Raw genomic sequence first — 27,280 nt, forward strand, 5'->3', positions numbered from 1 at the left:
AGTCACAAGATCTATTTATTAATAGGGTTAATTCTACAATTCTACAATAACATATTTTTTTAAAACACTGTTTATGACACATAAACACACATATTTGGATTTGTTTAGGACTTTAAATTAGAACTAAAATGTTTTTCTCTCTGCTTTATTTTAAAAATATACTGTAAGTGGCCTTCTAAGCTGTTGTTGCCATTAGGCAATAATTTTAATTTCTGTATTTTTGTGAAATTGTGAATTTATGGGATTGTATTTGAGGGATCAAATGTAAATAAATATCCTCCATTAAATATCTCAAAAATACACAACAGTGATTGAGTTTAGATGGGGGAGCATATACCACATTGTGTTGTTTGAGTTAAAAGACCTTTATAATGAAAATGTCAATTGGTGAAAGTGTGAAAGGCTTCAGGCATTTAAATTGATTTTTAACAAGCGAAAATATATTATATACATACATATATATATATATATATATATATATGTATATGGTCAAATAATATTCAAATATTTACGCAGCTGTATTAGTCATGAACATATGTATACTGTTGATACATTCTATATACTGCCTGATGGTCACACTAGACTGGTGCTAGCTTATTCAATGTAGCTTGGACTTAAAATACGTGACTGATGATTGTGTTGCTAATGGAACACTTACCATCAGGTTAGTATGCACTGCAGTATGCAGTTTATACTGTTTCAGTACGTTAAAATTATGTTTCCGGCACAGCCACTCATTTTACTACTCTTCTCCTTTGCTCTCCATTCTGTAAAAAAATGAATTAACCTGAGGGTCCGTTTATAACCTGTCTATTTGTCTTTGGTTCCCACACTATCAGATGTCTGCATTTGCTGATTCATTAACTTGGTGAGTGCAGTTTCATTACTATCAACAAATAATGGGCTAAACCATGGAGGAAAAGCCTGGGTAAGATGACACTGGACATTTTTTTTATATCGTTTATTTTACATAGATCCCTATGCCATCAGTGTGTGAATAGGTGTGAATGGGTTGACCTGTGGTGTAAAAGTGCTTTGAGTAGTCAGAAGACTATATGTTAGTACGTATTTTCATGGATTCATTCATCTTGATAATTTTGTGGACATATCTTTAAATTGTGTCAACCATCTCACAGTAATTCTTCTTTTGGGTCTGTGAAGCTGTAACCTTATATGGTGAAACATGTACATTGTAGCAGATCTATGATTGGATAGGAGCCAACCATATGTTGTCAACAACTGTTTGCTAGACAAAGAGTCTACATCTGATACGTATACAAACCAGTGTCATGTCATCTTTATTGTTTTATAGTGATGTACCCAAATAGAAAGGAATTTGTGGGCTGTACCTTCTAGCAGAATATAAGCAACACTGTGTGATGAAGACTTGGCCATTTTGCCATTTTGCCCATGATGGCCACTTTGCCCATGATTGTCAATGATTGTGAGATCTTGGTCAGCATGGGTCAGCGATGGTCTGCACTTTGTCAGCCATGTGTGTTGTGTTTCTGTGTTGTCTGACCATGGCTGAATAAATCTAAGATGATCCACAGTCTGTTTCACGTTTTCATAATTGTCCATCTACTACAGAAATAACCCCCACCTAACACTATACAAGCTCAAGTCCATTTACCATTTAAACCAACATTAAGCATTCACAGGCATTAACCAAAGTGAAAGAACTACTGCTAGGACTGAACAACTTTATCTGTTGGTAGAACTTTTCTGTGCTGCTGGCTTTTCTAAAAGAAGAAACCTTGAAAAGAAATTGCGAGTATTTTGTGATCTTTCACCCATTGTACTGAGTTGTTCGAGAGGTTTAATGTGTTTGCACAATCGTTTTTAAAAGCATTACTGAGTTATCAAATTATTTCACTCACAGAGTAAACACATTTGTGGAGTGTTTAAGGATCTAAATCCTTTATGCTACCTCAATGCAGAATTATTTTAACAAGAGGTAGCAGATTTAGGGATTGATTAAGCGTTAACATACAATTGTGCACTGAAAATTGTATATTATTCTTAAACATCAGTGCTGGACTCTTATCTTTTGCAGGCACACCATCCTAAATTTCCTTCCTGACATTTCTTATCTCCTCTGTCTCCTCTGCCTTCTTATGTTTGCCCGAAATCCCAGTCCTCTCGGAAACTAAAGTAAGGAGAGACACTTCAAGTCATGAAGCAAGGTAGGGAGCCTGGAAATGAAAAGAATAAAAAGAAAATCCAGGCCAGCTTTTGAGGGAATTCGCCTTTCTGTTCAAAGATCTGTCTCCCTCACTCTGACCAAGTTAGGGAGCAAAATTAGAAAGTCAGTCAAAGTCGGTCAAATGAGAAGAAGAAGAAAAGGAGAAAGTTCTCAGAGAGTCGGTAGCCCCACCAGGCTATATAGTCCAAATTACATTTTATTTTAGTAATAAAGAAGGTAAAAGTTCATCAAGTGCACAAAGAACAAGACGACTTGTTACATAAACAAGTCTTTACTTGGCCAATGGACAACTGCTATGCGAAAATAGATGGAAACCAAAAATAATAGCAAAAGCACAACTAACAAAATAACAATCTTTTCAACTCTCTAATGAATAATTGTCAAATCTCTGCTGAAAAATGGATTACCTCTGAAGTTGGTTGCAATTGGGCGTCCAAACCAAAACTTTATGACCCAATCTAAATGTGAATCAGGGAGCCTGAAGTAACAAAGATAAGTTATTTGTGGAATTATTTTTGATACAAATTGTATAATTATGAAGCAAATATGTGAAGGGGTGAAATGTTAAGATTGGAAAATTGGTGACATGCTGATGAACTCACATCATGTCCATCCATGATGATGCAGGTGTATAACACCGATAACACCCTGTTATTGAATACTTCAACATTTAGAGTGTTACAAGCTAATATTTTGTATCATGTTAGAGTAAAAAGGTGTGGGGACCACCCAATCTGTTACAGTTTCCCTTCTGGTGGTTATGAATGTCCACAACAATTTTCATGGCAACCTATCCCAACGTTGGTCAGACATTTCAACCACAACCATAAAGAATCCAAAAACTAAGATGACGACACACACAAGTCATCCAGTCATTATCTGAAAACCATGCACGACTGCCAAGTTTTGAGCAAATCCACACAGTAGATGTTGAGATAATCCACTTCTAAGTGAATAGTTTGACTGGCTAGTGACACTTCAAAGAAAGTCAGCCATTGCCAAAGTTCTCCAGGGTTCCTTCACTGGGCAGCGTGAATAACTTTGAATTACAAGTGAATCCTTCCAGTGGTATTTTAGCATTGATCAAAGGTGTGGTGAGCTCATCTCTAGAGCCATGGAGCTAGCATTGATAACAGCCAGAAAAGTCTCACGAGAACCGCTTTAAACTAAATAAAGTTTATTTGTATTAAGATGCAGAAGGCCTAGTTATTTTAAAACAAAACTTTTATTCCAGTATGTCATCAATTTAAACCCCTGAGATATCTGATTGATTTAACATCTATCAGTAGTTGAGAAATAAATACAAACTGTTTCCTAAACAGCAGAATGAGTGTTTTATCCATCCTCAGATCACTGCAGCTTTTATCTCTCACCTCACTCACCGCTCTCTCCCTCCCTGTGGTTCAAAGCTGAACAGAACAGGCGGTGAGTAAACTTGAGCTCACTGTGACGTCTTTAGCTTAATGCGTCCCATCATCGTTGTGTTGTTGTTGGCTTAAAGGAACAGCGTCATACAGCTGTGAGATTTGGATGGATGCTTTTTGGCTGCAGTTTTTCAAGGGCTGCTTCTGTTAAACTTCTCGGTCATGTTGGTGGTTTTCTAGCCTCCACCACGAACAGCTTATGCATCTTTTTCTTTCAAACCACCATGTCTTTCACCTGCAGGCTTTTTTCTGTCATGCCCCTGTATTTTGACACAGCTTGCTATTTTCTCTCTCTCTCTCTCTCTCTCTCTCTCTCTCTCTCTCTCTCTCTTGCTCTCACACCCCTGCAAACGTTAAAATAGTGTGTTTACACCCTGAGGGGAACTTTTTATTTCCTCTCATCCAGCTTTCGACACTATTCAATGATTTGTTCAAATTCACAGCAGGCTGAAATGATGGCTCTCTTGCGACACAACTCATTACTCGTCTACCAAGTGACACTGAAATGAATTATTGATGAAAAGTACACCTGAACAGGCACACATGGTACAGAAGCTTTAAGGCGAAACATTGTAAAAAACGTGCTGTGATCAGTGGGAAGATGTGAAGCTTTATTTGTTCTTGGAAAAGTTAAACGCCGATGCACTTAGTTTACTTTCAGACAGTTGTTTCAAGTCGTTTTTAATCTGTGCTAATTTGTGAAAGTGTAATCAAAGAAGAATACATAAAACCAAGTTTTTAATCCTAAATGTGTAATGAGTAGATTTTTTACACAAGAATCATAAATTAACTATATATTTATTAGTCCACATTACCTCTAATTTTTTCAACAGTTATGTGTGCCCTGGGTCCAATACGACGTGTTATCGTTGCCATGGAAACACCAGATGTTGCAGCTGCATAAGGAAGCAGGAACTGCAACTGAAAGCTGCCGGACTGTAAGCTGTTATCAAGATTTCAAGACTTTCATCTGTCACAGGCCCATACAGATGTGCAGTGAAATGTGAAGACTGTTCCGCAAGGCCATGCAATAAACACTCAAATTACTAATACACATATATACAGTAAAATAGCATATAATGTAAAATTTAAAAAATAAATATTTGCATATATAGAATAATGTAAACAGTGTAAAGTGTCAGTGTGTAAAGTGTCCAGGGTGTCAAAGTGCAATGTGCAGATTGGAATGTGTGGTGTGTGTGCATCATGTAATCACAGTTCTGTTTTGTTTTTAACTGAGGAGAGTGTTAACAGTCCGGACAGCCTGAGGAAAGAAGCTTTGAGTCTTTCTGTGTTCGCCTTGATGTGTCGAAGGCGCCTGCCAGAGGTATGTGCTGCTGTGATAAAAACATCATGTAAAATATACTTGGATTGTCAGCAAACATATTTTCTTCCTCAGGTCTGTTTCGCCCGTTCGTCATGAATGTTGTTATCGGAGGTGGGAGGGGAGTATCAGAGAGAATCACTCACATGATTACCCGCCAGCCTGGCAACATCTTTTGTTATTGTTTGGTCAAGAGCCCCTTGCCGGTGGAATTTACATACTGTGCCTTTAAATTAGAGTAAAAATAGACGTATTATTTGGATCGCTGACAAAAAACCTCTAGTACAAATGAAAATGCTATTTTAAAAGATAAGAGTATTCAGAAAGCAAGGAGAGTTTTTGAAAGATGAGAAAGGTTCAATAAGATGGACCTTTATGCAAATCTCCTTTGGCACATGCCACTGCTAACTCTGAGATAATCGATCACTCTTACTTTGATGCCCAAAATACTGTGGGACCTGAAAAAATGAGTGGAAAAACAACTCTCTGGAAATGAACAACATTGCTTGTGCTCCAGTCGTTTTGTGAATGGGAAAGAATACCTGTCCAATTAGAGCTGAGTGTGTAATTGACCTGCTCAACACCAGAGAGCCTCAAGCTGCGAGAGCTAATGTGTGAACGGGGTGTGAAAGGGAAGACCTCTGCTGAGTACTATATTTTTATTTTATCACATCCACATGTCCCCCCCAGAAGTGCAGGGTTATCTTGAAAACTCAATTGCTGGGTCCAGTGCCGAGAGGATGGACAGGGGGGTTGTGTGTACACTCTATACAGAGAATATTAGTCATGATGCTTGTCTTATAGGATCAATTCTGGGATTTTCAAGGGACAAATTGTGTCTTTGGGCGGCAGTAGCTCAGTCTAAGTTGTTCTGGTAACTGGAGAGGTGCCAGGGCACTTCCCGAGTACTCCCGAGATGCCCTTGAGCAAGGCACTGAACCCCAACCACTCTGGTGCGCTCCTTGCGTAGCAGTGTGCAGAAGCCCCACTCTGAGATCTCTCCACTTATTCATGGCCACAGGTCCTGTTTATGCATGCGTGTGATTCGAACCTATGTGTGTGAGAAGCATGTATCTCAACAACAGAGTGTAAAACCTCAATTTCCCTCAATAATAAAGAATACAAAAAAAATAAAAAATACAAATTCTCACATACCATACTGTTTTACAACCTGGTCTTCCAAAAGCAGTCAAAGTTTTGGACAGGAAACCTTATCATTTCCACTATTGCAACCTTGACAGTTACCGCACATACGTTGATATTTTAAAGTTTTAAATGCCTCCTCCTGAGAGGGAGGTGAAGGAGACTGTACTCACTGAGGCTGTGTGCAGTCCTGGAGATTGCACATTCTGCGGATGGGTTTTGGTTTCTTGTTGGCATCGCAGTAGCCTCGATGGATCATTTTTGTGTCTCCTTTCTTTCGACAACCGTACTTCGTGTACTGGAACCCTGAGAAAGAAGTCAACATTTATTTTAATTGCTGTATAATCCGTATAAAGAGACCCTGAAACCTGTAGGAATAAATGGAGATTACATTTTAATCATTTTAAAAAGCAGGCACCTGCTCACAGTTTCTCTTTTTTTCTGTATTCTGTTCCTTTTCCTGAAGGTTTCGGATTTAAATGCTAATATGACATTTTCAGACGCACATGACTTCAGTTTAGCTTGTATTGTTGAAAAGAAAACTTAATGAAAAACACCAGGCATGCTGTCATACAAACACAGGTACCATTTATTTTTTAGCTGTCTGGCCTTTTTTCCTTGGTCATAAAGGATGGGTTCCTTTTAAAAGAAAAGATGGTCAATTTCTGGGTTTTATTTTTAGCATGGGGGAAGAGGCAGCTGTACTATGCTTTAACAACATCAAACTTCACTTTAATCTGCTGTCTCCGACTGAGTGGGAAACAGTTTCTGTACATTAGCTGCCAAAATCAATGAGAAACACTCTGCTTGAATGATAAATTCAGCCTATCCAAACTAACTGTCTAAAACACACAAGGGCCAGTAAATAGTCTGTCAACATAAAATCATTTTTCAAACTTTTGTTTCATTCTTTTGATTTTTTCCTCAGACTGGACAGCATTAATTTGACTTTCACTTTCTATATTTGAAGGCTGCCTAATTACAACAGAAATATATATATATATATATATATATATATATATATATATATATATATATATATATATATATATATATTATAATTTTATAAAGTATAGTACATGTATAAGATGAAACCCAGTATTCCTCTGTGCTCTCTTCTTATTAGACTTTCAAATGTATTATTACCTCCAGCACATGGCTTGGAACAAGGAGACCAGCTCTTGAGAGCCCACTCATACGTCTCCTCCTGGATGACATTGTTGTTGTTCACAGGCACTGAATCTTCATGGATGATGTACTTGTACATTAAAGTGGACCGTGTTTCATTGTCCTTGGGTACAATCTGCATATGAAGAGGTAAATACAAGAGAACATATTATCATTATTATCTGATGCTATATATTTGCAAATTTCAGTCTCAAGAGAAACAACAACGATCTTTCATAAACACAGCTCAGGAAATTATCAGATAATAGGAGTTCATGCACAAGATAATACAGAACCCATTATGGTCAGGTCAACACAAATGTGTTACTCCCTGATTTTGTCTGCTATTTTTTTTTAGATTTAGATATATTAAGGATTTTATAGATTTGGTGACGTAGGCATTCACTCCACACAGCCGACACTATGCACATTTCTAACACAATATTTCAAATTTCAATACTTTGTACTCAAATGTCGAGATTTGGACTTGAATTGATCCACAACACTACTTACTACTCAAATACAGAGGTTTATAGTTGAAAAAAGTGGTTTTAGGGTTTAGTTACTCTTTAAACTCAGTATTTTCGTGAGTTGTTAAGATTGACTAAGAAACATTTTCAAAGTTTCTTCCTATCTTTTCACTGAAAGAGTTGATAAAAGAAAAAATTATAACTTCTCCTTCTACACCATGTTAGAAGTTGTTGCAAAACAAGATCCAATGGGTTATTGCTTTCAGCGTCTGTTTGATGTGGGTTGTGTTTAGAATTCATTTAGTGTGGACCTGGCGGAACTTAGAAAATAGTTGTTATCCTTTAGGAGAAGACAGATGGTGCTTTTTAAAGCTGGATTAACAGCATGCAAGCTGAAAATGTATACGTCTTTTGAGCATTAGCTCCATTTCATCCTCTAGTTAAGTTTTCATCAGCATGAGATTATTAATTGATTTAAAAGCCCTTTTAGGAAATAGAATACTTATCATAGCTGGCCTTTGTCTGGTTAAAGAATCAATTGACAAAGCCCTTTCTGGAGAGAAGCGATACATTCAAAATAAATTATAGCTGAATGTTTTCTTTCATCAATTACACTCATTTCTGTAATTTTGGATTTTGAAGTCGATTATAATGGTTGAAATGTGAGCCCATATTATGCCCTTTTTGGGGTTAGTATATTTAATCTATGTTCCTACTTTTGTACGTTCACAATAGCTAAAGTCTGAAAAAAGTGTCTGTTTTCATGTACTGCTCCTCCTTGCTCCCTCTACGCTCTGAGTCCGTCAGCTGCACTCTGTTGAGCCCACACTGTTAGACCCCACGTGGGCCAAGTCTGCTCTGATTGGTCTGCCGATCCGCTCTGTCGTTATTGGTCAGTTGCTCAGCACGCTTCTCGGAAATTTCAACATGAGCTGCAGGGCTTGCCACAACGAGCCAATGGGCTTAGATCAGTGATCTCACACTGACAATGACGCTGCACTGACAAAAAATTTTATCGAGGGGGGCTAGAACCAAGTTTTACATGCAGCTAATGCTACAGCTAACAGGAGGAGGTAGGAGAAGCCGCGTTTCCACGGACTTTGAATTTTTGCACATAGATGTGCCTAAACATGCACAGGACACTTGGAAAACACACTAAAGGGCATATAAAACCAGAAAAAGCATAATATGGGACCTTTAATATCCAACAACTGTTGGCACAAAGGATGTGGCACCTCATTTCAAAATGGATATGTGACAGGATCAAAATATTAGTCTATAGCCGATTACCATTGGATGACTAAACCTCAAATATTTAATGTTTGCTCAGATGGTGAAGAAATACATGTTGAAAATACTCAACTGGCTCCTTTCGATGCAACGGAGTAGCGGCTCTACTCTGAGCTCCTCCCCCTATCTCAAAGTCTAAGTCCAGACCCCCTTCGGAGAAAACTAATTTTGGCCGTTTGTATCGGCGATCTTGTTCTATCAGGCACTCACAGCTCATGACCATAGGTGAGGGAAGGAAAGAAGATCAACCGGTATATCAAGATGGATATAAACTATACTAAACTAAACCAAACTATAAATAAAACGTATTAAGAAAAGCTAAGGTTTATTCCATTGACTCATATTGGGTCCATTTTCATAGTCAGCATGTAAGACCCATTGAGGGAAACCGCACTTTTATATTATATCATACTGATGGCACGTAGCTTTGTGTCCTAAGAAGGCTTGGTGTTACAGAAGTGTCCTCCATATAGGTCTTTGTCATTCTTTAGGTCGTAATGAATGTCCTCCAATTGAATTATTTCCATTCAGATACCTGTTTAAGTTCTCCTTCCAGTCCTAGCACTGGAATCATTAATCTTTTGTGTTACCCGGCAGTAAATTGATAAATGTGAGGTAAAAGGCATGCAAGCTTGGTGAAGCTTTGTTTAAGACCATCCATTAGATGCTCAAGTAACTTGTGTGGAGCAACCATTTTTTATTTATGACTGAGATCAAGTCCTTTCTTTCAATGTCAGACTAAGTTCACCCATGCTTAGAAGACTACCAGGATTGATTAATGGATCCTTCAAGAACTATTTCAGGCCTCCGCAGGAAAAAGACCCCCAACGTTCAGAGGGGCTGCTATTTGACTACTAATACCCTCCAAGAGCTTTGACCTTATTGCTTTAAACTTTTGTTCCATGTCTTTGATTTCCTACCAAAAACGCATTTCTTTAAAATATATATTTTTTAATACTCTAAATTTCAAGAAAACTATGTATACTGGGACTTTTCCATACTTTGAAGTCATATTTCTGTCATATATAGATGATGCTAAGTGGTGCCTTGTTAGTTTTACATCTCAGTAATTTAAAAATCTGACGTCTCCAATACAAGTTCAGGGCCTGCTCATCCATCAAAAGTCACTCAAATCTGGCTTCATTGTAGAGTCAACGTTGATTGCTCTATCACTAGTCAATTCATGAGTTTTGTTCATTCAAATCTAACAGATAGTGATGCTAAAATGAGACTGGGGAGATTGAGCTAAATGACTGACCTACTTCTTTTACACAGTGCTCATTATTAAGCAAATAGCCAATTGGCTCCATTTAAATCTAAACGTTGATAAAAAGGGACACATCATTACCAGAACCACCACTGGGTCATGCAATGGTCCGTCAGTATGCAGCGTCTCCACGTCTTCCTCAATGATGTAGTGCCACTCCACGCCCAAGTCGATGAAGCTTCTGGACTTGACGTCCTCTCCTTTTCCGTTGAGGATGTAATGCCCTGTTGCCTGGTTCTTGATTGCTGTAATCAGTCATATTTTATGAGCAGCTGACAAAGTCAAAATGGCTTTACTCAATCAATTATACAGTTTGAATTACCCGAGGGAAAAAGCTCAAATTGTGCTCTCAAAAGGATGATTCATGGAAATTCTGTAACCCCCGGCACTTGTTTGGGATGATGGTGCTTGGAAATTAATTACGATGTCTAATTCACATAGCTGCAAAACGACTTACATTATGCATGTGAAAGAGAGAGGCTACATTTAGTTTTAAAATGGGAACTAAGGATGCAAATTAGCTGCCAAAAGACACGTCACTGCTACACATCCTGTCGTCTGGTGCTTTCCTCTAATATAAACGCCTGGGTCATTATTTCTGAGTGATGGAAAGAAATTTCAGTTTTATGTCCTGTAAGGTAATCCAGGAGCAACTTGACACAAGCTTGACTTATTGAAGTTTATAAGCTGTCAGGGATGTGCTCATAGAAATAGAGCATGTTTAATATTCTTATCATTCAAAAGTGTTTATATTTCACAGCATACAAATTCAAAACCATGCCACACATTTCCTTTGGGTAAGATTCTTCTTATTTTGGGGAATTGTATATTTTGTCAAAGTTGTTGAGTTCTTGTATTTCATTCTTGTTTGCTTGTTTTTACCAATACAAAAAAAAATGTAGTAGTTCCGGATTATATATTGAATAAATTGAATATCTAGATTTAATTGAGCTCTCTTCATTTGGTATCTCATATTGAACAAAATATGTATTTCAGGTTTATTTAGTTGAAGTGCTTCACACAGTAAATGATCCACTGTCTCCTGTAACTCCTGTTCTTCTTTGACTTATCTTTCGACCCTGACCAGTACTTTGATGGGTCTTTTGCTCCCTTCAAAATACCTCATTTGACTTCATTTTGACTACCTCATTGACACTAAATAGTAAGTATAAGTAATAGTTTCTGAATTCACACTTCTTATTCCGTCTTCCAAAACTGTGGAACAGCCTCCCTCTTCCCATCAGGTCTGCATCCTCTACTGGCTCTTTTAAGTCCCTTCTAAAGACATATTTTAATGTTTTAGCATTTGAGTCCTCTGGTCCTGAATAGACGGTTCTTTCATATTCCAGTTATTGCTTTCATTATCTCTTCTATTTATCTCTCCTCTCATATTTTATTTCATGTTTTTTGTATATGTTGTAATCCCCTGTAAACTGTTTCTTTGATGCATTGTACAGCACTTTGGTCAGCTGCTGCTGTTTTTAAATGTGCTTTTATAAATAAATGTGACTTGACTTGACTTCCATTGCTGCCCAGTGACTTGTATCAAAGGTGAAAAAGGTCAAGGTTCAAGTTTTAGCCCTCAGCACCAAAAGAAGAATTTTAGCAGGCAAGTTTAACAAATGCAGCAAAGAGCTGTTTTCCTACAACACTTGTTATCTAACTTACCATTTAAAATTCAAGTACTATATGTACAGTTTATAAAGTGGAATTTTTTTTTGGATTATGGACAGGCTCATAGCTCTATGTTCTATAGTTCATATGTGACACTTTTGACACGTTGACAGAAATTACAGAGTGAATTCTTGAAATGTAAGAAAGTTGGAAACATCTTCAGTCATCCATCAGCACATGTCATCTTAAAGATAATGACAGTGACATAAAGGATGGATGCTGTTACTAGAACTACAGCAGAGGAATATGTCTCATGATGCAAACTGACAGAAATATTTCAAGCATAAGAAGGTACCTGCGTCATCAAGAACCAGATGCTCTCTCGGAAAGAAAGATTCCTGTATTCTGTATTTTTTTTTCTTAAACAGTTTCTGTAATAGAGAGTTTTAGAGCTGCAGGCTAAGTAATAAAAAAACTAAACAACCTAAACATCCTGCTCTATCACCGATATGATCTTTGGTTTGCTGTCTGCATGAATCCATGTGGATCCCTCTACATCAACTGTGAAGACATTGTTGTTGTCATGAGTTTATTAACACATGCATACATTTCCTTAGCCTCACATCCCTCATGGAAATTATAGACATGTTGCCTTTTTTGTTTCGAATATCATTTAAATTTTTTTTTTATTTTTTTTTATTTAGTCTATTCTATGTTCTTATTTAGTTTGACCACAGTCACTGTTTATTGCACACTACATGAGTAAATGGTACTTTCATAACTTCCAGAAGTTAGGCAGTTAACATTCAAGTGTTCAGCAGAGAAGATGTGTGTTTCTTTTAAGGGTTGGATTCTTTCAGAATCTGGATTACTCTTACTGGTTTCAAAAATATTTTTTCTTCCCCAGCTTTAAGTTCATTTGGAGACCGAGGGGCTCAAAGCAACAGATGTTAGAGAAACATCTGAAAGTAATGTTGCTTTTTGTTTTTAAGAAAATCAATAAAGTATCTCGTCTGCTCCTTAAAGCTTTTTTATATTGACAACCTCCCAGATCAGTATTCTATCACGGTAAAAGAAAGAAGCCTGCTGTATCTGCAGCACATGGAGCTCTACTGAGATGACTATAGTTAGATGATTATTGGAGTTCACTCTAAGAACTCAAGTTAAGATGCAAAAACCTCACCTGTATAAAGATGTTGGGGCTTTAAAAGTTCATGCTTTATAAGTAAAAAAAAATAAAAAATGAATTCTAGAAATTGTATTAAGGGGTAAAAGTATTTATTTTACCTCAATGTTTTTGCATGAAACTGCAAATCCAGCAAAACTATTTTGGCATGACAACAAAGCGTATTGAAGGATCGAACAGCGAACAGCTGCCTTTCAAGTGTAATAATGAGAATTAGACCATAGATGTGATGATTATTAACTCTAAATTGCTTGTCTGTACATTCTTTTCCACACATTTTCTTTCTAGTTTAAGTTATACATTTGCATTAAAAGGATTTGTATTTGTAATCTTCTTCCCTAATAATGCAAACATTTAAAATCAGCGTCTTTCCAGTCTCATGCTTGTCCCTCTTAGAATAACCTCCTTAAATGTCTATGATTGAGTCTCATTAGTTAGAAAACCTTCCATCTCTGTCATCATTCATCAAGAAAGCAGACAGAGACAGGTTAGGGGTAATGGCCACTCGTACAGAGCCTGTAGCAAGAACTTTCACCCTAATCAGCAGGGGTCAGCGCTGTGATAAACTGTCGACCCTATTATCAGACTGAAATGTAGATTTAAATTATACACTGTTCTATATATGGAAGATGAGACATGTTTTTATATCATATTATATAATAATCCCAGAGCAGGAAATAAAAAGACAATCTCTGTGGCTCAGGGCAGACTCCCTCCATATATCACTCTCATGCTAAATAAAAAAGTTATTGTTTCTATTTTTACAGACTCAGGCTAAGAGATGCTTTCAGTTTCCCTAATTTTGCAGAAACAGTTAAGCTCCCCTGAGGCAAACTAAAGATATGAGATGACTGGTTCTATAAATAAATTAATTTGATTTTATTACAGTAATAATCAAGGGAAAGACAAACTGACATGTTCCCCTTTGCTTATAATTATGCTGTTTCATTTTAGCTTTAGAATAGTGACAGTAAATGTGGGAGGAGAGGGAGTCGGGGATGACACCCATAAAACAGCTTGAGGATTGGGAGTCTGACCTGCTACCAGTGTCAAGTGGATAATAGCCTCTGTACACAGGCTGAGCTAAACCAGCCCCCAAAAGATTTGGAAGATTTTAAACTTGTTTATAGGTTCATTCACTGCAACATGAGGCAAATACTGTGAATCGTTTTTTAATCTCACTTCTATAGATTAGATCTCTTGTTTAAGTAGGTTTATTGTTAAAGAAGACACAAAGGTGGATGTTAATGGAAGGTTTTTGTCAGAGACCATTCAATACCTTTAGAAGTATCAATCTCTGAAGCATCGTTAATGCTCTGTGGTAAGGTTATACTGCGTCTTAGACTTTTTATCTTTAACCATTCTGTTACTTCAAACCATTTCTATTTAGGTTACGTATCTCTTCTTTATGTCTGTCCTCTTTATCCGTGGATAAAAATTGTTGAAAAAAAAGTAAAGCCCTTGATAATAAACTTCGAGAGCTCCTTGAAAATCTCGCTGCCTCTTGCTGAGGAGATTGATGCTGCCCTGATTCACCTGTATAATAAATCAATCATGTCTGAAAAAGTCTTGATAGAGATCCATCAGTTCTGTTGCTGTTTTACTTTTATGCCTGTACTTTGCTTTAAGTTGTTTAACTTTGAAGTTTGGTAAGTAGTGTCTGCTAATCTTATATATGATATTTACAGACAGCTGATGCTTCTCTCTACTGAAGACATTGATCATCGTTTTGGGATAATCATGTCATGTGACTTTCTGCTTCACTGTCTACTTCAGAATTTTTTCAAATGCAATAAAAATATATTTCATATTATTCCATATTTCTAATATGGTGCTTATGAATAATGCAAACACTTTCTAAATATATGTCTGATGACTATTTTATCCCACTACATAGTCAGGGAAATGCAGAGCTCATAAAGTCTCAATTAAAGGGAATCCACTTATCTATAGAAACATCTCTTCAGTAGATTAATGAATAACTAATGAACAATATGAAGACTCATTACCTCATCCTAGGAGGTGATATGGAATAAATTATGTAAAATACATAATCCATGATATTACACTATACTGTATGTTCCTGATTAGTCTTCTGGGGAAACATGAGGGGGATGGTAATGAACTGTTTTTTAGTCATCCTCCCATTTCATTCATATGTTTAATTTTGGAAGTCACACTTACCAAGAATTTGAGGGGAGGCCTCGTGTTCTTGGATGATCACATGTCTTGCTCCGGGAGGAATGTGAAACATCTTAAGGTAACCTTTGCCGTGTTTGTTGCAGGAGCAGCAGCAGCAGCAGAAGCAGAAGAGGAGGGGTTAGGAAAGATAGGAAAAAGGAGACAGATGAGTAAGGGTGGATAAAGAATCAGTCTACTTGTTTGCAGTGGTGGACATCACACATGTTACAGAAGTTTTAGTTTCCTTTGCTCTACAGTACAAAGATGATTGAAGACACTTTAGGAAAAAAACAGAAAACTACGTTGAATATCCTTCTTGCTGTTAGAGCCTGCAGGGAAAGCGTTCATGGAAACGCGCAGTTCATTCACATCCATCTGTTGCATAATCAAAGGACACTTTTCCAAGGCGTTTGCCCTTATTTGACAGGACAGCCGGATATAGGAAATGTGGGTAGAGGATGCAAGATGACGTGCACAAAATTGCATCAGAATCAGGGGTTGAACCTGTGACAAGTTGAGGACTAAAGCCTCTGAACACGGGGCGTCTGCTCTAAATAAGCTCCCCGTTCAAAGGACTCTTGGATTTAGATATATTATAGTTCTGCTTTAGAACTATTTACGATCATCCGAGGAAGTGAAGGTCTCTTTCATGTGTCCTCATGTTTTGTTACAGACAGAATGTGAATGAAAAGAGCTTTCACTAAGGTTTCAATAGGGCATAAAGAGCAGGTTTTTACAGACTATAGGGCAGCAAAGTCCTCTGTCCATGATGTCCACCACTTACAAACCTAACATAACTCACCAAGTACATTTTTAGAGTCTTCCGTTTCATTTAAAAACACATTTCTTGCTCCTTTGGGCAAAGAGAAGGCTCCTCTGGTTTTCCCTTAGAAATAAATGGAAGAAGGAATCAGTTAGTTAGTCTCAAAGTCCAATTTTTCCCGTATCACAGTTTCTCTGCAACAACGTCACCTACAGATGAAGCACATTTAATTAGCATAGCAACAACCAGAGGATGAGGTGGCAGACTTCACTTTTTTTTTTTTTTTGGCATGGTGGCTCTTGCCAATCAGCTGAACAGCAGCCGTGTAATTACTTGTCTTAACGTTTGACAGGCAGGCCTTCACTGGGGGCCTCCTGATAGTGACGCAGCGGTGTCACAGAGGTGATGAAAACTGGCACGCTGACACAGGGTTCACAACACGCTACAACAGATAGCAGTGTAGCTCAAATGCTTATATTACCGAGCACTGCTGAGTTGTGTAAATGAAATCTGATGAATTATTCGGACTTGATCATATCGTGATGGATCACATAGAGAAAAGTCAACATACAGATTCAGTCTTTTCAAATTTGAGAGTAAAACAACGCGATTGAAAATGAATTTTCTCTCCTGTGACAAAAGCTAGCGTTAGCATTCAAATTCGGTCCAATCTGTAAACCCATCAGATAACATTCAACAAAGAGATAGCCTCTGGGAGTGATGGCAAGATTAATTAAAGCTTGATTGCAGTCAGATGATGGCCAAAAAGCCTGCACAATTCTAGCAGAAAATACTGGTCCGACACTTCAGACACCAAAGATTTTTAACATTAACCTACAGATTCCACAATAATACACATACAATATATCTGTTACTGTAAGATAGCTTACACCTCACAAGAACACCTAAATGAGCCAGGGTGCAGCTAAATATTAGAATTATGCGAAGATAATATCTTGTCACCTCTTCAAAATACGGCCAGATGAGACTCTAGTTTGCCTTATCGTTATTTCAATGTCAGATTCCCTCTTCTTCTTTGGAACGCAGCTGTATGACTTTTTATAACAGAACCTGAGCTTCCCACCCTGAGCATGACATTGAATTGGTGATTTGTTGTAGACCTATAGAAATCCTTTCATAAGGGCTTGCTGTCTAAAAAGAAGATGTATTAGGTGTTGAAGCTTGGGTTGAACCGAGCATCATCATGCCAATCAAGGTTCAATCAGTCATAAACAGCTGTTAATGTTCAAGATTGCAATCAATGCTTGCAAATTTTCAATGAACAGATATTTAAACTTGGTTTGCTCGGGCTGTTGAAGCTCAAGATACATTAAGATTGAATTACCAAACATATCATCATAATGATCTTCTTCTCACTTAGAGCTTTACACACTCGACTTGATAATGAACCTGCAAAAATGGCGACCGGTGATTCAGGCCTAAATAGACAATTAGTAACAAGACACTGAAGACACAGCAGCCTATATCTCATGTTCTACATCTCTACAGCGTTAGGCATCCATCTGCACTACAAGCTGGACAGACAATGCTATATGAGAGAGGATGTGATGGTAACACTGGATACTTGCATATTGTGTTTTCCAACATAGGGGTTTCTTTTTGGGCTCTCTTGCTTAACTGTTTCCCTGTTAAGAAATGCGGGTGGTTACATGAGAGTTAGATGTTAAGAAAATGAAAAAAATAAATAATGATAGTTTCAACAAAGAACATCCTCAAATGGTTCCATTTAATTCTTCCTCTGAAGACCTTCAATGACTTTTTGACATCACCGTGTTTGAAGAAGTTTAAAGACAAATTATTCATGACAGAAGAGGCTGTCATCAGGAATGTGTGTGCATAATGTGCATGTGCCTAAGTGTGTGTGTGTGTGTGTGTGTGTGTGTGTGTGTGCCCTTGTGTGACTGCAGTACAGAGATTACCTGGGGGAAGCAGTTGGGAATTGAAAACGTTGATAGAAAAAATATAGTCCACATTCTTAAACAAACTTTTAAATATGAAAACTCCTTACTTTATTAATGAATAAATCAAAGAGAGGGACTCAATTATTTCTCAGCTAATTAATAAAGGTTGAAATCCAAATGAACCCTGCTGTTGGGGGTTGATGTCTGTGACAGCTGACAGGATCTCAGCACACCTCACTGTCACTCTGCATCCTCCAAATAGACTCATTTATTAGCTGTAAATGCAAATTCTGCACTTCATCAACTTTGAAAAAAACATGGAGGTCTACAGGAGGTTGACACACTTTCAGAAACACCTCTATGGTCTCATGCAAATCAGTACAAAAGGGCAGACTCTTTCTCTTACTTGTGGTTTTTCATCACTAATTGTCAGTCACATTTATTCAACAAAACGGGTTGTTGCTTTTTTTGTTTTTTCCTAGAAAACATATACACATCGACAAAGCATCCTGTACCCAGGGTTGATACTAACTTTGCATCCAATCATCCCTTTTTTTATGCATTCATGTCATATTACAGCATGTAACTTTAAAAATGCATGACCCATTAAGCCAGTGGTATTCAGCCTTGTTAGACTTGCAAAATTGACCAAAAGATATTTCTGCAAGAGCCACAATCAAAAAACCTCTTTCTTTCCTAAAATATGTGTGGGAAACACAGTGACATGACTTGCAATTTTTTTTTTATCCAAGTAGGACCTAAAAGAGCCACAACTAGTCCCAAATTAACCACATGCGGCTCGAGAGCCTCGGGTTGAGTATCAATGCATTAAGGTACTATAACTAACAATATATTTGACCGGAAGTATTTGGGCTCCCCTGTCTGATAAATTTCTGTGGATTGTTGATGTGGATGGCCTGCTGCCATGGACCTACCTGCTCGTACTCTAATTATTATCTGACAATTATGAATGATACTTTTACGCTTGACTCTGCCAAGCATCTCTGCCATGATTGACATTATTAGTCTTCACCATATTATTATAATTACAGTTGTCAATGTTAATAGTTCAGGATAAGTCTATGATTACTGCAGCATTGTCAATATAACACTTTCTTTAACAATTGTTTATGACACTACAGCCATACATCTGTATTATCTGCTGTTGCTCAATTTGTTTCTCTATCAGTCTCTTTTTTTTCTGCATCTCCCTCTATCACTCTATACAAGCACAATGCAGTGGCAGCAGATGGCTATTCAATATGAGTCTAGATCTGCTCAAGGTTTCATACCAGTTGATTTTTTCTTCAGTTCCTGCATTGTTCTTGTTCTGGACCTTTTCACATTTCTTTGGATTCTTCAGACATCACCCCGTTTGTTATTACTAGATATTTCTGGACTGTTGTTCTGCTTTATGGATTTTTCTTTCATGCTTCACATAGACCCCATTAAAACCTTTTGTTTTGCTTTTTCTTCATAAATCAATTTGATCTAGAAGACTGCTTTTGGATCCACAGTTGTGACTACCCCAAACTTGACGGTACATAGTTTGCTGCATCCACACTCTGCATCTTGCATAGAGGGGTAGTGATATACTGTAGGTGTAATCATCTTCAATTCTTCTATTTTTGCCCCAGTAAGCTCATTTTGAGTACTCAGGAAGAATGCTCTCAGGGGGTAAATATTGCACTTCCTGAGATGTTTGATTGCAGTGCCAATGTTGTTGATATTTCTCAGAAAAATATAGATTCCAATCCAGCTGCTTCTGCTCTGCTAGTAAAATAACCAATTGACTCGTTGATGAGATATATCATTAAACGTATGGCACAACAAGACACTCAACATTTATTTAATATGCTGCAATTCCTGAAATAAATGTGATTCCATAAAAGAAGATACATTTTATTTGTGTCCAATTTGGCCTTGATTACCATGTACTGCAGTTATTTTATTTCTATTTTAAGAAGCTAGATGTCTTCAGTTTTATTGGCTTTTGGATTTAAAGAACAAAACCAAAAGGCTGTAAAAAGCAAAAAATCTAAAATCAAAAGATTCAGTAAAAATAAACCAAAATGACTACTATAATGTTTACTGGTGGTAATTGGGTGAATCTGGTTGGCTAATCAACATGAGTTTTTGAGCCCTATCGACATACTTTTTTATTCTTTGCCAAAGGATTTCATGCTCATCAGAGTATTGTAGGCAAAAACAATCCTCTCCACATGCAAATGCAGAGGAAATAATGTTCCCTTGAAATTAAAGGAAGGAATGGAAAAAAACTAGTTACATCAAAGGAGGCACATGGGATGTATATGAAATTTTAATTTCCACAATATGAAGAGTCTGAGATATCTCATTGGGTTATTTATGTGATTATTGGGATTAAGACACCTAAGACCATTTTCTCAAAGGAAACAATCTAGACAGACTCCATGAGACCATATGAGCTGGGTAAGAAGTGTGCAAAAGGGTTTAGGAATGAGCCAATAGTGGATGACTGTGTAGACTCTTTTTTTCTTAGTTGTACATGATGTGCTCAACTGAAGCCCTATCATAAGCCCGGCACAAAGTAATTTGGTTCGCAGTGCAGATGTCTTTCCATTTTCCGATTTACGCCAAGCACTCCTGTTGTTTAAAAAGCTAATGAACGTGTACCCCTATTAGTGCCCAGGGATGTATTTCTTATAAAATAAGGTGTGGTCAGGCGCAAAGCTAGCGCATTCCTATTTTTAGGACGCAGAAAATGACTGCACCTTAGACCATCTTAAACATGGTCTTAAACACCCTATTTTTGTAATACTATATCGTTCTTCTGTTAGACTCCTCATCTCTCTCATAATTGAGCAAACCTTTAATGTAAATGTATCTAAAGACTGATACATCTTAATGCTCTGTGCCAAAGACATATATTATTTTCTACCACAGAAGTTGTGAGATGTTCTCCTAAATTTATGTTGGACTAAGAGTGAAAGAAGAGACAGAAAGTTCTGACGGTTGTTTATGTTGTTGTGTTGGTTTTGAAAATAAAGTGTTATAGGCAGAGCTGGGCCCAGTTAATGAAACATTTTACTTTGTTAACCGTTAACTGAAGTTAATTATTAAGACTGCAGTTACCCAGTATTGTCAATGATTTCCTAAGAGGCCATGATGACTTAGAAAAATCTAAATTACAAATCTGTCTATCTCACAGAAACTCACTGTGATCCATCTCAGCATGTAAGAGCGGGGTTTGGATATAATTAAACAAGTTTAAAGTGTTGATTATCATTTATTAACGTCTAAGTTAAAAATGAATAAAAATGAACACTGATAATTGAAAGATTAACAGATGTGTGCCCAGCTCTGGTTATAGGATAACACCAGTACTTTTCTTAAAGTGTACATCAATGAGTTATAAGTCATGGAGATGTAAATGTTGAAGAAAGTGAACTAGTCAACAAGCTGCATTGCCTCAGAGAGTTGCCTTCGCCTATTACTTCTTACACAGGCCTTCATAAACAGGAAAAGAAGCAATGGTTTAAATCCTTCTCAAAAAAATAAAAAGATTGCAGAATTAGTAGAAGACGTATTAATTAAACATCCACTTGTAGTGTATCATGAATTTCTAGAAAAGGATTGGAAAAAAACCTTCAGTTCTTATGAAAGGTCTCTGTCTACAGACATTGCGTTTTGTGCTTACCAGGTTTCTTTGGTGTTCGGGTAAAGGTTCCTTTAACGGTGCGGCAGTGGGAGTTGTCTCCACCACAGACTCCACATTTGTCCTCAACTTTGGTGGAGCCGATCACTCTGTCACAGCCAACTTTCTGAAGACCAACACAGAAATAATATGTATCACTTGAGACCATTTTGGACACATTTTAAGTGTTTCCTATATTTTATACCTTTTCACTAGCCTTGCAAAAACCATCTCACTTTTCCAACTTAGTACTGTAGGTATTCTTTAAAAGTTGGAAATACCTGCTAAAACTACTTCCTTCTGAATGTGCAGTACTGTTTTAATGCTCTAAGCTCAAATTTATTTATTTAATACATTTAAAAGAAAAGAGGCTTCAAAAGAGTCAACATTTACCTAATTACGCAGTTAAATATTCAATTATTCTACGCTGTAATTAACTTATACAAACAGAAATCTCTGAACACACATATCTGAATCAAAACATTATCAAAAACATTTAACTGTACATGAATGCTGCCTTTAAGAGAGCACTGCACGCGTGCTCTGGATCTAATCACACCGTGTACTAAAATGTCCTTCAAACAGACCGAGGCTGGTAATGGCCTTAATAACCTCATTCATCTTTTAATACGTCAAACACATGTTCTTTAAACAAGTCCTCACCACACACTCCCCACGCACGCAGATACTGTAAGCATCTTTGTAGGAGCATTGCGTCCCATCATGCACCAGCTGCTTCATGTAAGCCACGTCTCCGGTCTCCCTCGATTGGCAGTACAAGTGGCATCTCCTGTTGGCTGCAATATAATAGATCATTAGATTGTTGTAGGATGGTTATTAATAAGGTGCTGGAAATGAAGGATATCATGGAGGGTTATTAAAATACCAGAGAGATTTATTGCCAACAACAAAGCCTTTTGTTTAGATTCAAGCAGGCAATTTGTTTTAATTGGCATCTGGTAGATTAACCTGATTTAATATTTTTAAAACCCCCATCACCATTTTTACCCCTTGTTATTGCTGCAGGGATTGAAATAATGAGGTTAAAAGTAAACACAGAACAACCAACCCTAATACAGATCATGAGCTAAAAGGTTCTGAATCCATTTGAGAAAGCCTGTGCAATTTAAACAAACGAATAGTATTTCATTGTGGGAAAAGGTTGTCTCTTTTTTTGTATTTTTAACCTTTATTTAAGCAGCTAATTAAACCATTGAGATCAAGATCTCTTTCACGAGTGTGACCTAGCCAAGAAGGCAGCAGCACATGCCATAATAATCATTACACGATTACGAAACAGTTCACAAACAATAGGTTAAATCAGCGCCTCCATTTTCTCAGGAGACTAAAAGTGTTTAGTGTATGTAAAAACATTATGTTCATCTTTTACAGAGCAACAATAGAGTCCATTTTACGGTATGGCATCACCAGCTGGTTTGGTGTTTTAACAGTAAAATCTAAATCTCAGATCCTCAGCCTGGTTAAGACAGCAGGCAAGATCATGGGCATGTGTGCCCCTCTTACCCCCCAGGATCTTTTTGAGCAGGCCACAATCACACAGGCCAAGGGCATTTTATCGGACACTTCCCATGTATTGCACTCTGAATATGTTTTGTTGAACTCAGGGAGAAGGTACGGGGTTCCTCTGTGCAAACACAACCGCTTCAAAAACTCACTAGTTCCTTTTTCAGTTAAGCTCATTAATGAGCAAAAAATAGAAGAGGAACGGAAAACCAGGAGGCCCCCCAATGTACCGATAACTGTAGACATGTATGTATGTATGAAACTGTCTGGAGTGGCATGTGTACATGTGCACAGTGTGCATGTGCATGCACCTGTGACTGTAGGAGTGAGTGTGTGTGTGTGTGTGTGTGTGTGTGTGTGTGTGTGTGTGTGTGTGTGTGTGTGTGTGTGTGTGTGTGTGTGTGTATATGTATGGATAAGTAAGCAGACGCTTGGGTGAATTGTAGCACGGAGAAGTTAAATGTTTTTTGCACATTTGTAATTACTGTTTTTATGTCGTTTTCAATGTATTGTCCATGCAGCAATTTCCCAGCATCCTAGACAAATTTCTCCCTAGGGAGACGAATAAAGAAACCTTGAACCTTAACTGCAACAACAATTAAAATGTGCAAATGAGTTCACACATAAAGTGCAGAAGTTGTGATAACAGATTACAGTACGACGTATGACGTATAGTATGACACTGTGGTGGCGTCTGCACTTTTCTATGCAGTGGTCTGCTGGGGAGGAGGGAGCACGGAGAGAGACAGGAAGAGACTGAACAGACTGGTCAGGAGGGCCAGTTCTGTCTTGGACTGTCCTCTGGACTCTGTAGAGGAGGTGGGTGAGAGGAGGATGCTAGTGAAGCTGACATCCATCATGGACAACCCCTCTCACCCCCTGCATGACACTGTGGGGGCTCTGAGCAGCTCCTTCAGGAGCAGACTCAGACACCCACCCTACAAGACAGAGCACTACCGCAGGTCTTTCATCCCATCTGCCATCAGACTGTTTAATCAGACTATTTAACAGCATCACCACCTCATGCTACACACTGTGTGTGTGTTTTTTTTAAGAACAAATCCCTTGGTTACTGTGTAATTTTACATTATTGTATTTTTTTATTTAACTGATGTAAATATGTTTGATTTGATTTTAACTTCTATTTCTATTTTTAATAATTATATTCCCGTCCCCTGTTTTCTGGAGCTGCTGTAATGCACAAATTTCCCCCACGGGGGATCAATAAAGTTTATCTTTATCTTTATCTTATCTTTACAAAAACACAGGCACTCTACAAGGGTCTGGCATTTTTTTTATTTTTAAGCTTCAAATGAAATACGATCTGCCAGTTTCAAGTCATTCTGGAGAAAGTTCCATTCCAGTCTTTAAATACTCTTGCAATATCAATGGATGTAAGACCATGAAAGCAAGCTCTTCATTGAATGTTCACTTGATGTTTTGCTCCTACTCCAGGAGAGTAAGAAGAAACAACAACAAGCAACATTCATATTGTTCAAATACAGTTTCACATCTTTTCTTGTCTTATCACACAGCTGATTTATTTCAGTTTGATTAAAGTGTTTATTTGATGTGTAAATGTGTGTATTTCTGTAAATGATAGTCTTTGATCATTGACTTGAGCTTTTCTCTCATCTACATTAAAGATGAATAAAGCGTGACACAATCCATGCATTGGGAGTTGGGATTTTGTTTTCCATTGTATTTTACAAACTTGAATCACGATTTGATAAAAGGAGTTTTTATGTATATTTGAATATAACACACAAGTTGTTGCATAAACATAAATCTATAACATACTGAGTATACCATGACATTCATTCTAAAATAACACTCAGAAATATGGCCTTGTAAAAAAACGTTTTTTTTTCCCCATGTACCTTTTAACTTATTTGATGACCTTATTAATAAAATGCACTGCTGTCCACAGAAAAGCTCTTTACAGTACATAATGATGGATTCCCACTGTCAGTCTCGCCTCCCTATAGTTTCTCAGCAGGCTGTCCGACTTCCTTTTCCACCTCACTGACCTTCAAAGCTCAGATCAATTTGGGTGCAATAAGTGACAAACGGCTCCATGAAGCGAAGCTGGATAAAAAGTCTGATAAAGAACAGAGACTGAAATGGGATACAGGGTTTGCAAAACCATCACCTTTGCAGAAAGGGCACATTTTGTGCTTGAATGGTTTTAAATTCTGCATAGAGTGGAGGGAGACCGAAAGGAGAAGAGAGTGCAAAATACTACAAAAATTTAATTAAAAAAAAATGTAAAAACACAAAACCACTTTAAAATGTCCGTTCTGTATTGGAGGTAAATGTGGTCGCTATGTGTCTAAAACTAACTTGTTTTTTTTTGGCTTTTAATAACACTCCAGTCTCACGCTGAAACAAAACAATCTGGTGACATTTTTTGGCTTACCGTCGGGATGCTCGTAGGGCAGCCAGTGGTGTTTGGCATTTTGGAACTCAAAGTGGGAGTTGCGGAGCTGGCACTGCTGGGCTCGAAAGTCTTCGAAGTGCTTGGGGCAGTCATCAGTGTTGCACAGCTGATACTCGTAGTTCACTCCCGGGCAGTCCTGGCCACCGTTTGAGGGCCTGAGGGAAGGAAACAGACGAACAACAGAGGTGCTGATCTGACTGGGAGTCATTTTTCTGTATAGATAGAGAGGAAGATAGACAGGCAGAGATACAGAGATACAGAAATACAGAGATACAGAGATACAGAGATACAGAGATACAGAGATAGAGATAGACAGACAGACAGACAGATTGCGTCACTAACTCTAAACACCAGCTCACTTGCCCCTTATTCTATGGATTGGACATAAAGTAGAAATAGATGTAATTAAAGACACTACACTTTGTGAAGGTTCTGTTTTCTCTGTGATTTCATATCGTGCCTCCCTTGTTTCACCGCAATGAAGGATAGGAGAATGTCATTCCTCTACATGCAGAGGTGATAGAATAAAATAAAAATAGATTCATATTTCATGCACAAAGTGACGATTAGGCAATCTTTCCCTGTCACCTTCTTGCTTCAGCACCACGGACAGTGACGTGGACCGCCACAGCCCTTTTAATAATGTGGTTTGTTGTCTTTAATGTTTTTAAAGTAATTGTTTTGTGATGTGATCCATTCAATGTGATGTAATAAGTATTGATTTTTTTTTTACAGGTTAAATTAGTTTTATTCTGGGGAGCATTATCACTTAGATGTTGTCTGTATTACTTTGAATTCTCACAAAAATGGTATTTACTTTAATGTAGCCCATAGTCTGAGTACTTATGCCACTTTTAGGCTATTAGGCTATTAGGTTTATAAGCATTACAGCATTTTGGCGCAGCAGCACTTTGTCAGTAATCACTTAGTACACGGTATGCTTCCACCAACCGGTCAATCTGCAGTTGTTAAAAAGATAGAAATAAGTGATTCGATTTTGAACACCAAATCTCATGACTTTATTATTGAGTTCAGGCCGATGGTTGTGCCAAAATAAAAATAAAAAAATGATCTTGATCATAATTTTATGATTTTGCACTGATGAGAATGGGGGGGGAAAAACCTGAAGATAAATGAAGATAGACCATCAACTTGTGAATATAATGTGTCTGCCCACAGTGAACATGTGCATGCAGTTGGATTTCATAAAACTCTTTGACTTTGACTTTGGATGTGGAAATTTCAATGAATCAGCATTTTTACTGGACATAACAGTTGTATTAATCTTCTCATATAACTCTTGGCAAGAGGGCAACTAACTAAGTCAATCTTCCAAAACATATAATCATACCATGATTTTGGTGCAATTTCTACTTACGCTGGGTTGTTGCACTGACGTGTCCGAAAGCGAGCTCCAGTTCCACAGGAGCGCGAGCAGATACCATATTTACTCCAGGAGCCCCAGGCACCATCCTGCTTGACCTGATTAGGGTTTTTCCACATGCAGTGACCTTTGTAGCACCACTGCTCAGGAGGACAGGGTTGAGGAGAGAGCAAAAGTCAGCCAAAAAGAAAACAACATTCTTATACACTTTTTAAATGTTAACACAGGGAAATTTGTGAATACACTAAATGCCAAATATATGTGGTCAGGAGCAGATGTGTTCTTTGGGTCTGAGGATA

General features: G+C 37.6%; 1 protein-coding gene across 1 annotated transcript in view; it reads right to left on the minus strand.

Annotated features, from left to right (window-relative positions):
• adamts3 (ADAM metallopeptidase with thrombospondin type 1 motif, 3) overlaps nt 1-27,280 on the minus strand; it is a 148,423-nt gene that overhangs the window by 17,551 nt on the left and 103,592 nt on the right. The window contains exons 12-19 of the mRNA XM_065947669.1: nt 26,976-27,121; nt 25,577-25,752; nt 22,297-22,430; nt 21,637-21,760; nt 15,276-15,356; nt 10,373-10,536; nt 7,244-7,400; nt 6,271-6,403 (exon numbers count right to left, since the gene is read on the minus strand). Coding sequence (XP_065803741.1) covers nt 6,271-6,403; nt 7,244-7,400; nt 10,373-10,536; nt 15,276-15,356; nt 21,637-21,760; nt 22,297-22,430; nt 25,577-25,752; nt 26,976-27,121 — 1,115 coding nt within the window. The remainder of the gene's footprint in view (nt 1-6,270; nt 6,404-7,243; nt 7,401-10,372; nt 10,537-15,275; nt 15,357-21,636; nt 21,761-22,296; nt 22,431-25,576; nt 25,753-26,975; nt 27,122-27,280) is intronic.

Source organism: Labrus bergylta, chromosome 2, assembly GCF_963930695.1.
Source record: "Labrus bergylta chromosome 2, fLabBer1.1, whole genome shotgun sequence".
Taxonomy (NCBI): Eukaryota; Metazoa; Chordata; class Actinopteri; order Labriformes; family Labridae; genus Labrus; species Labrus bergylta.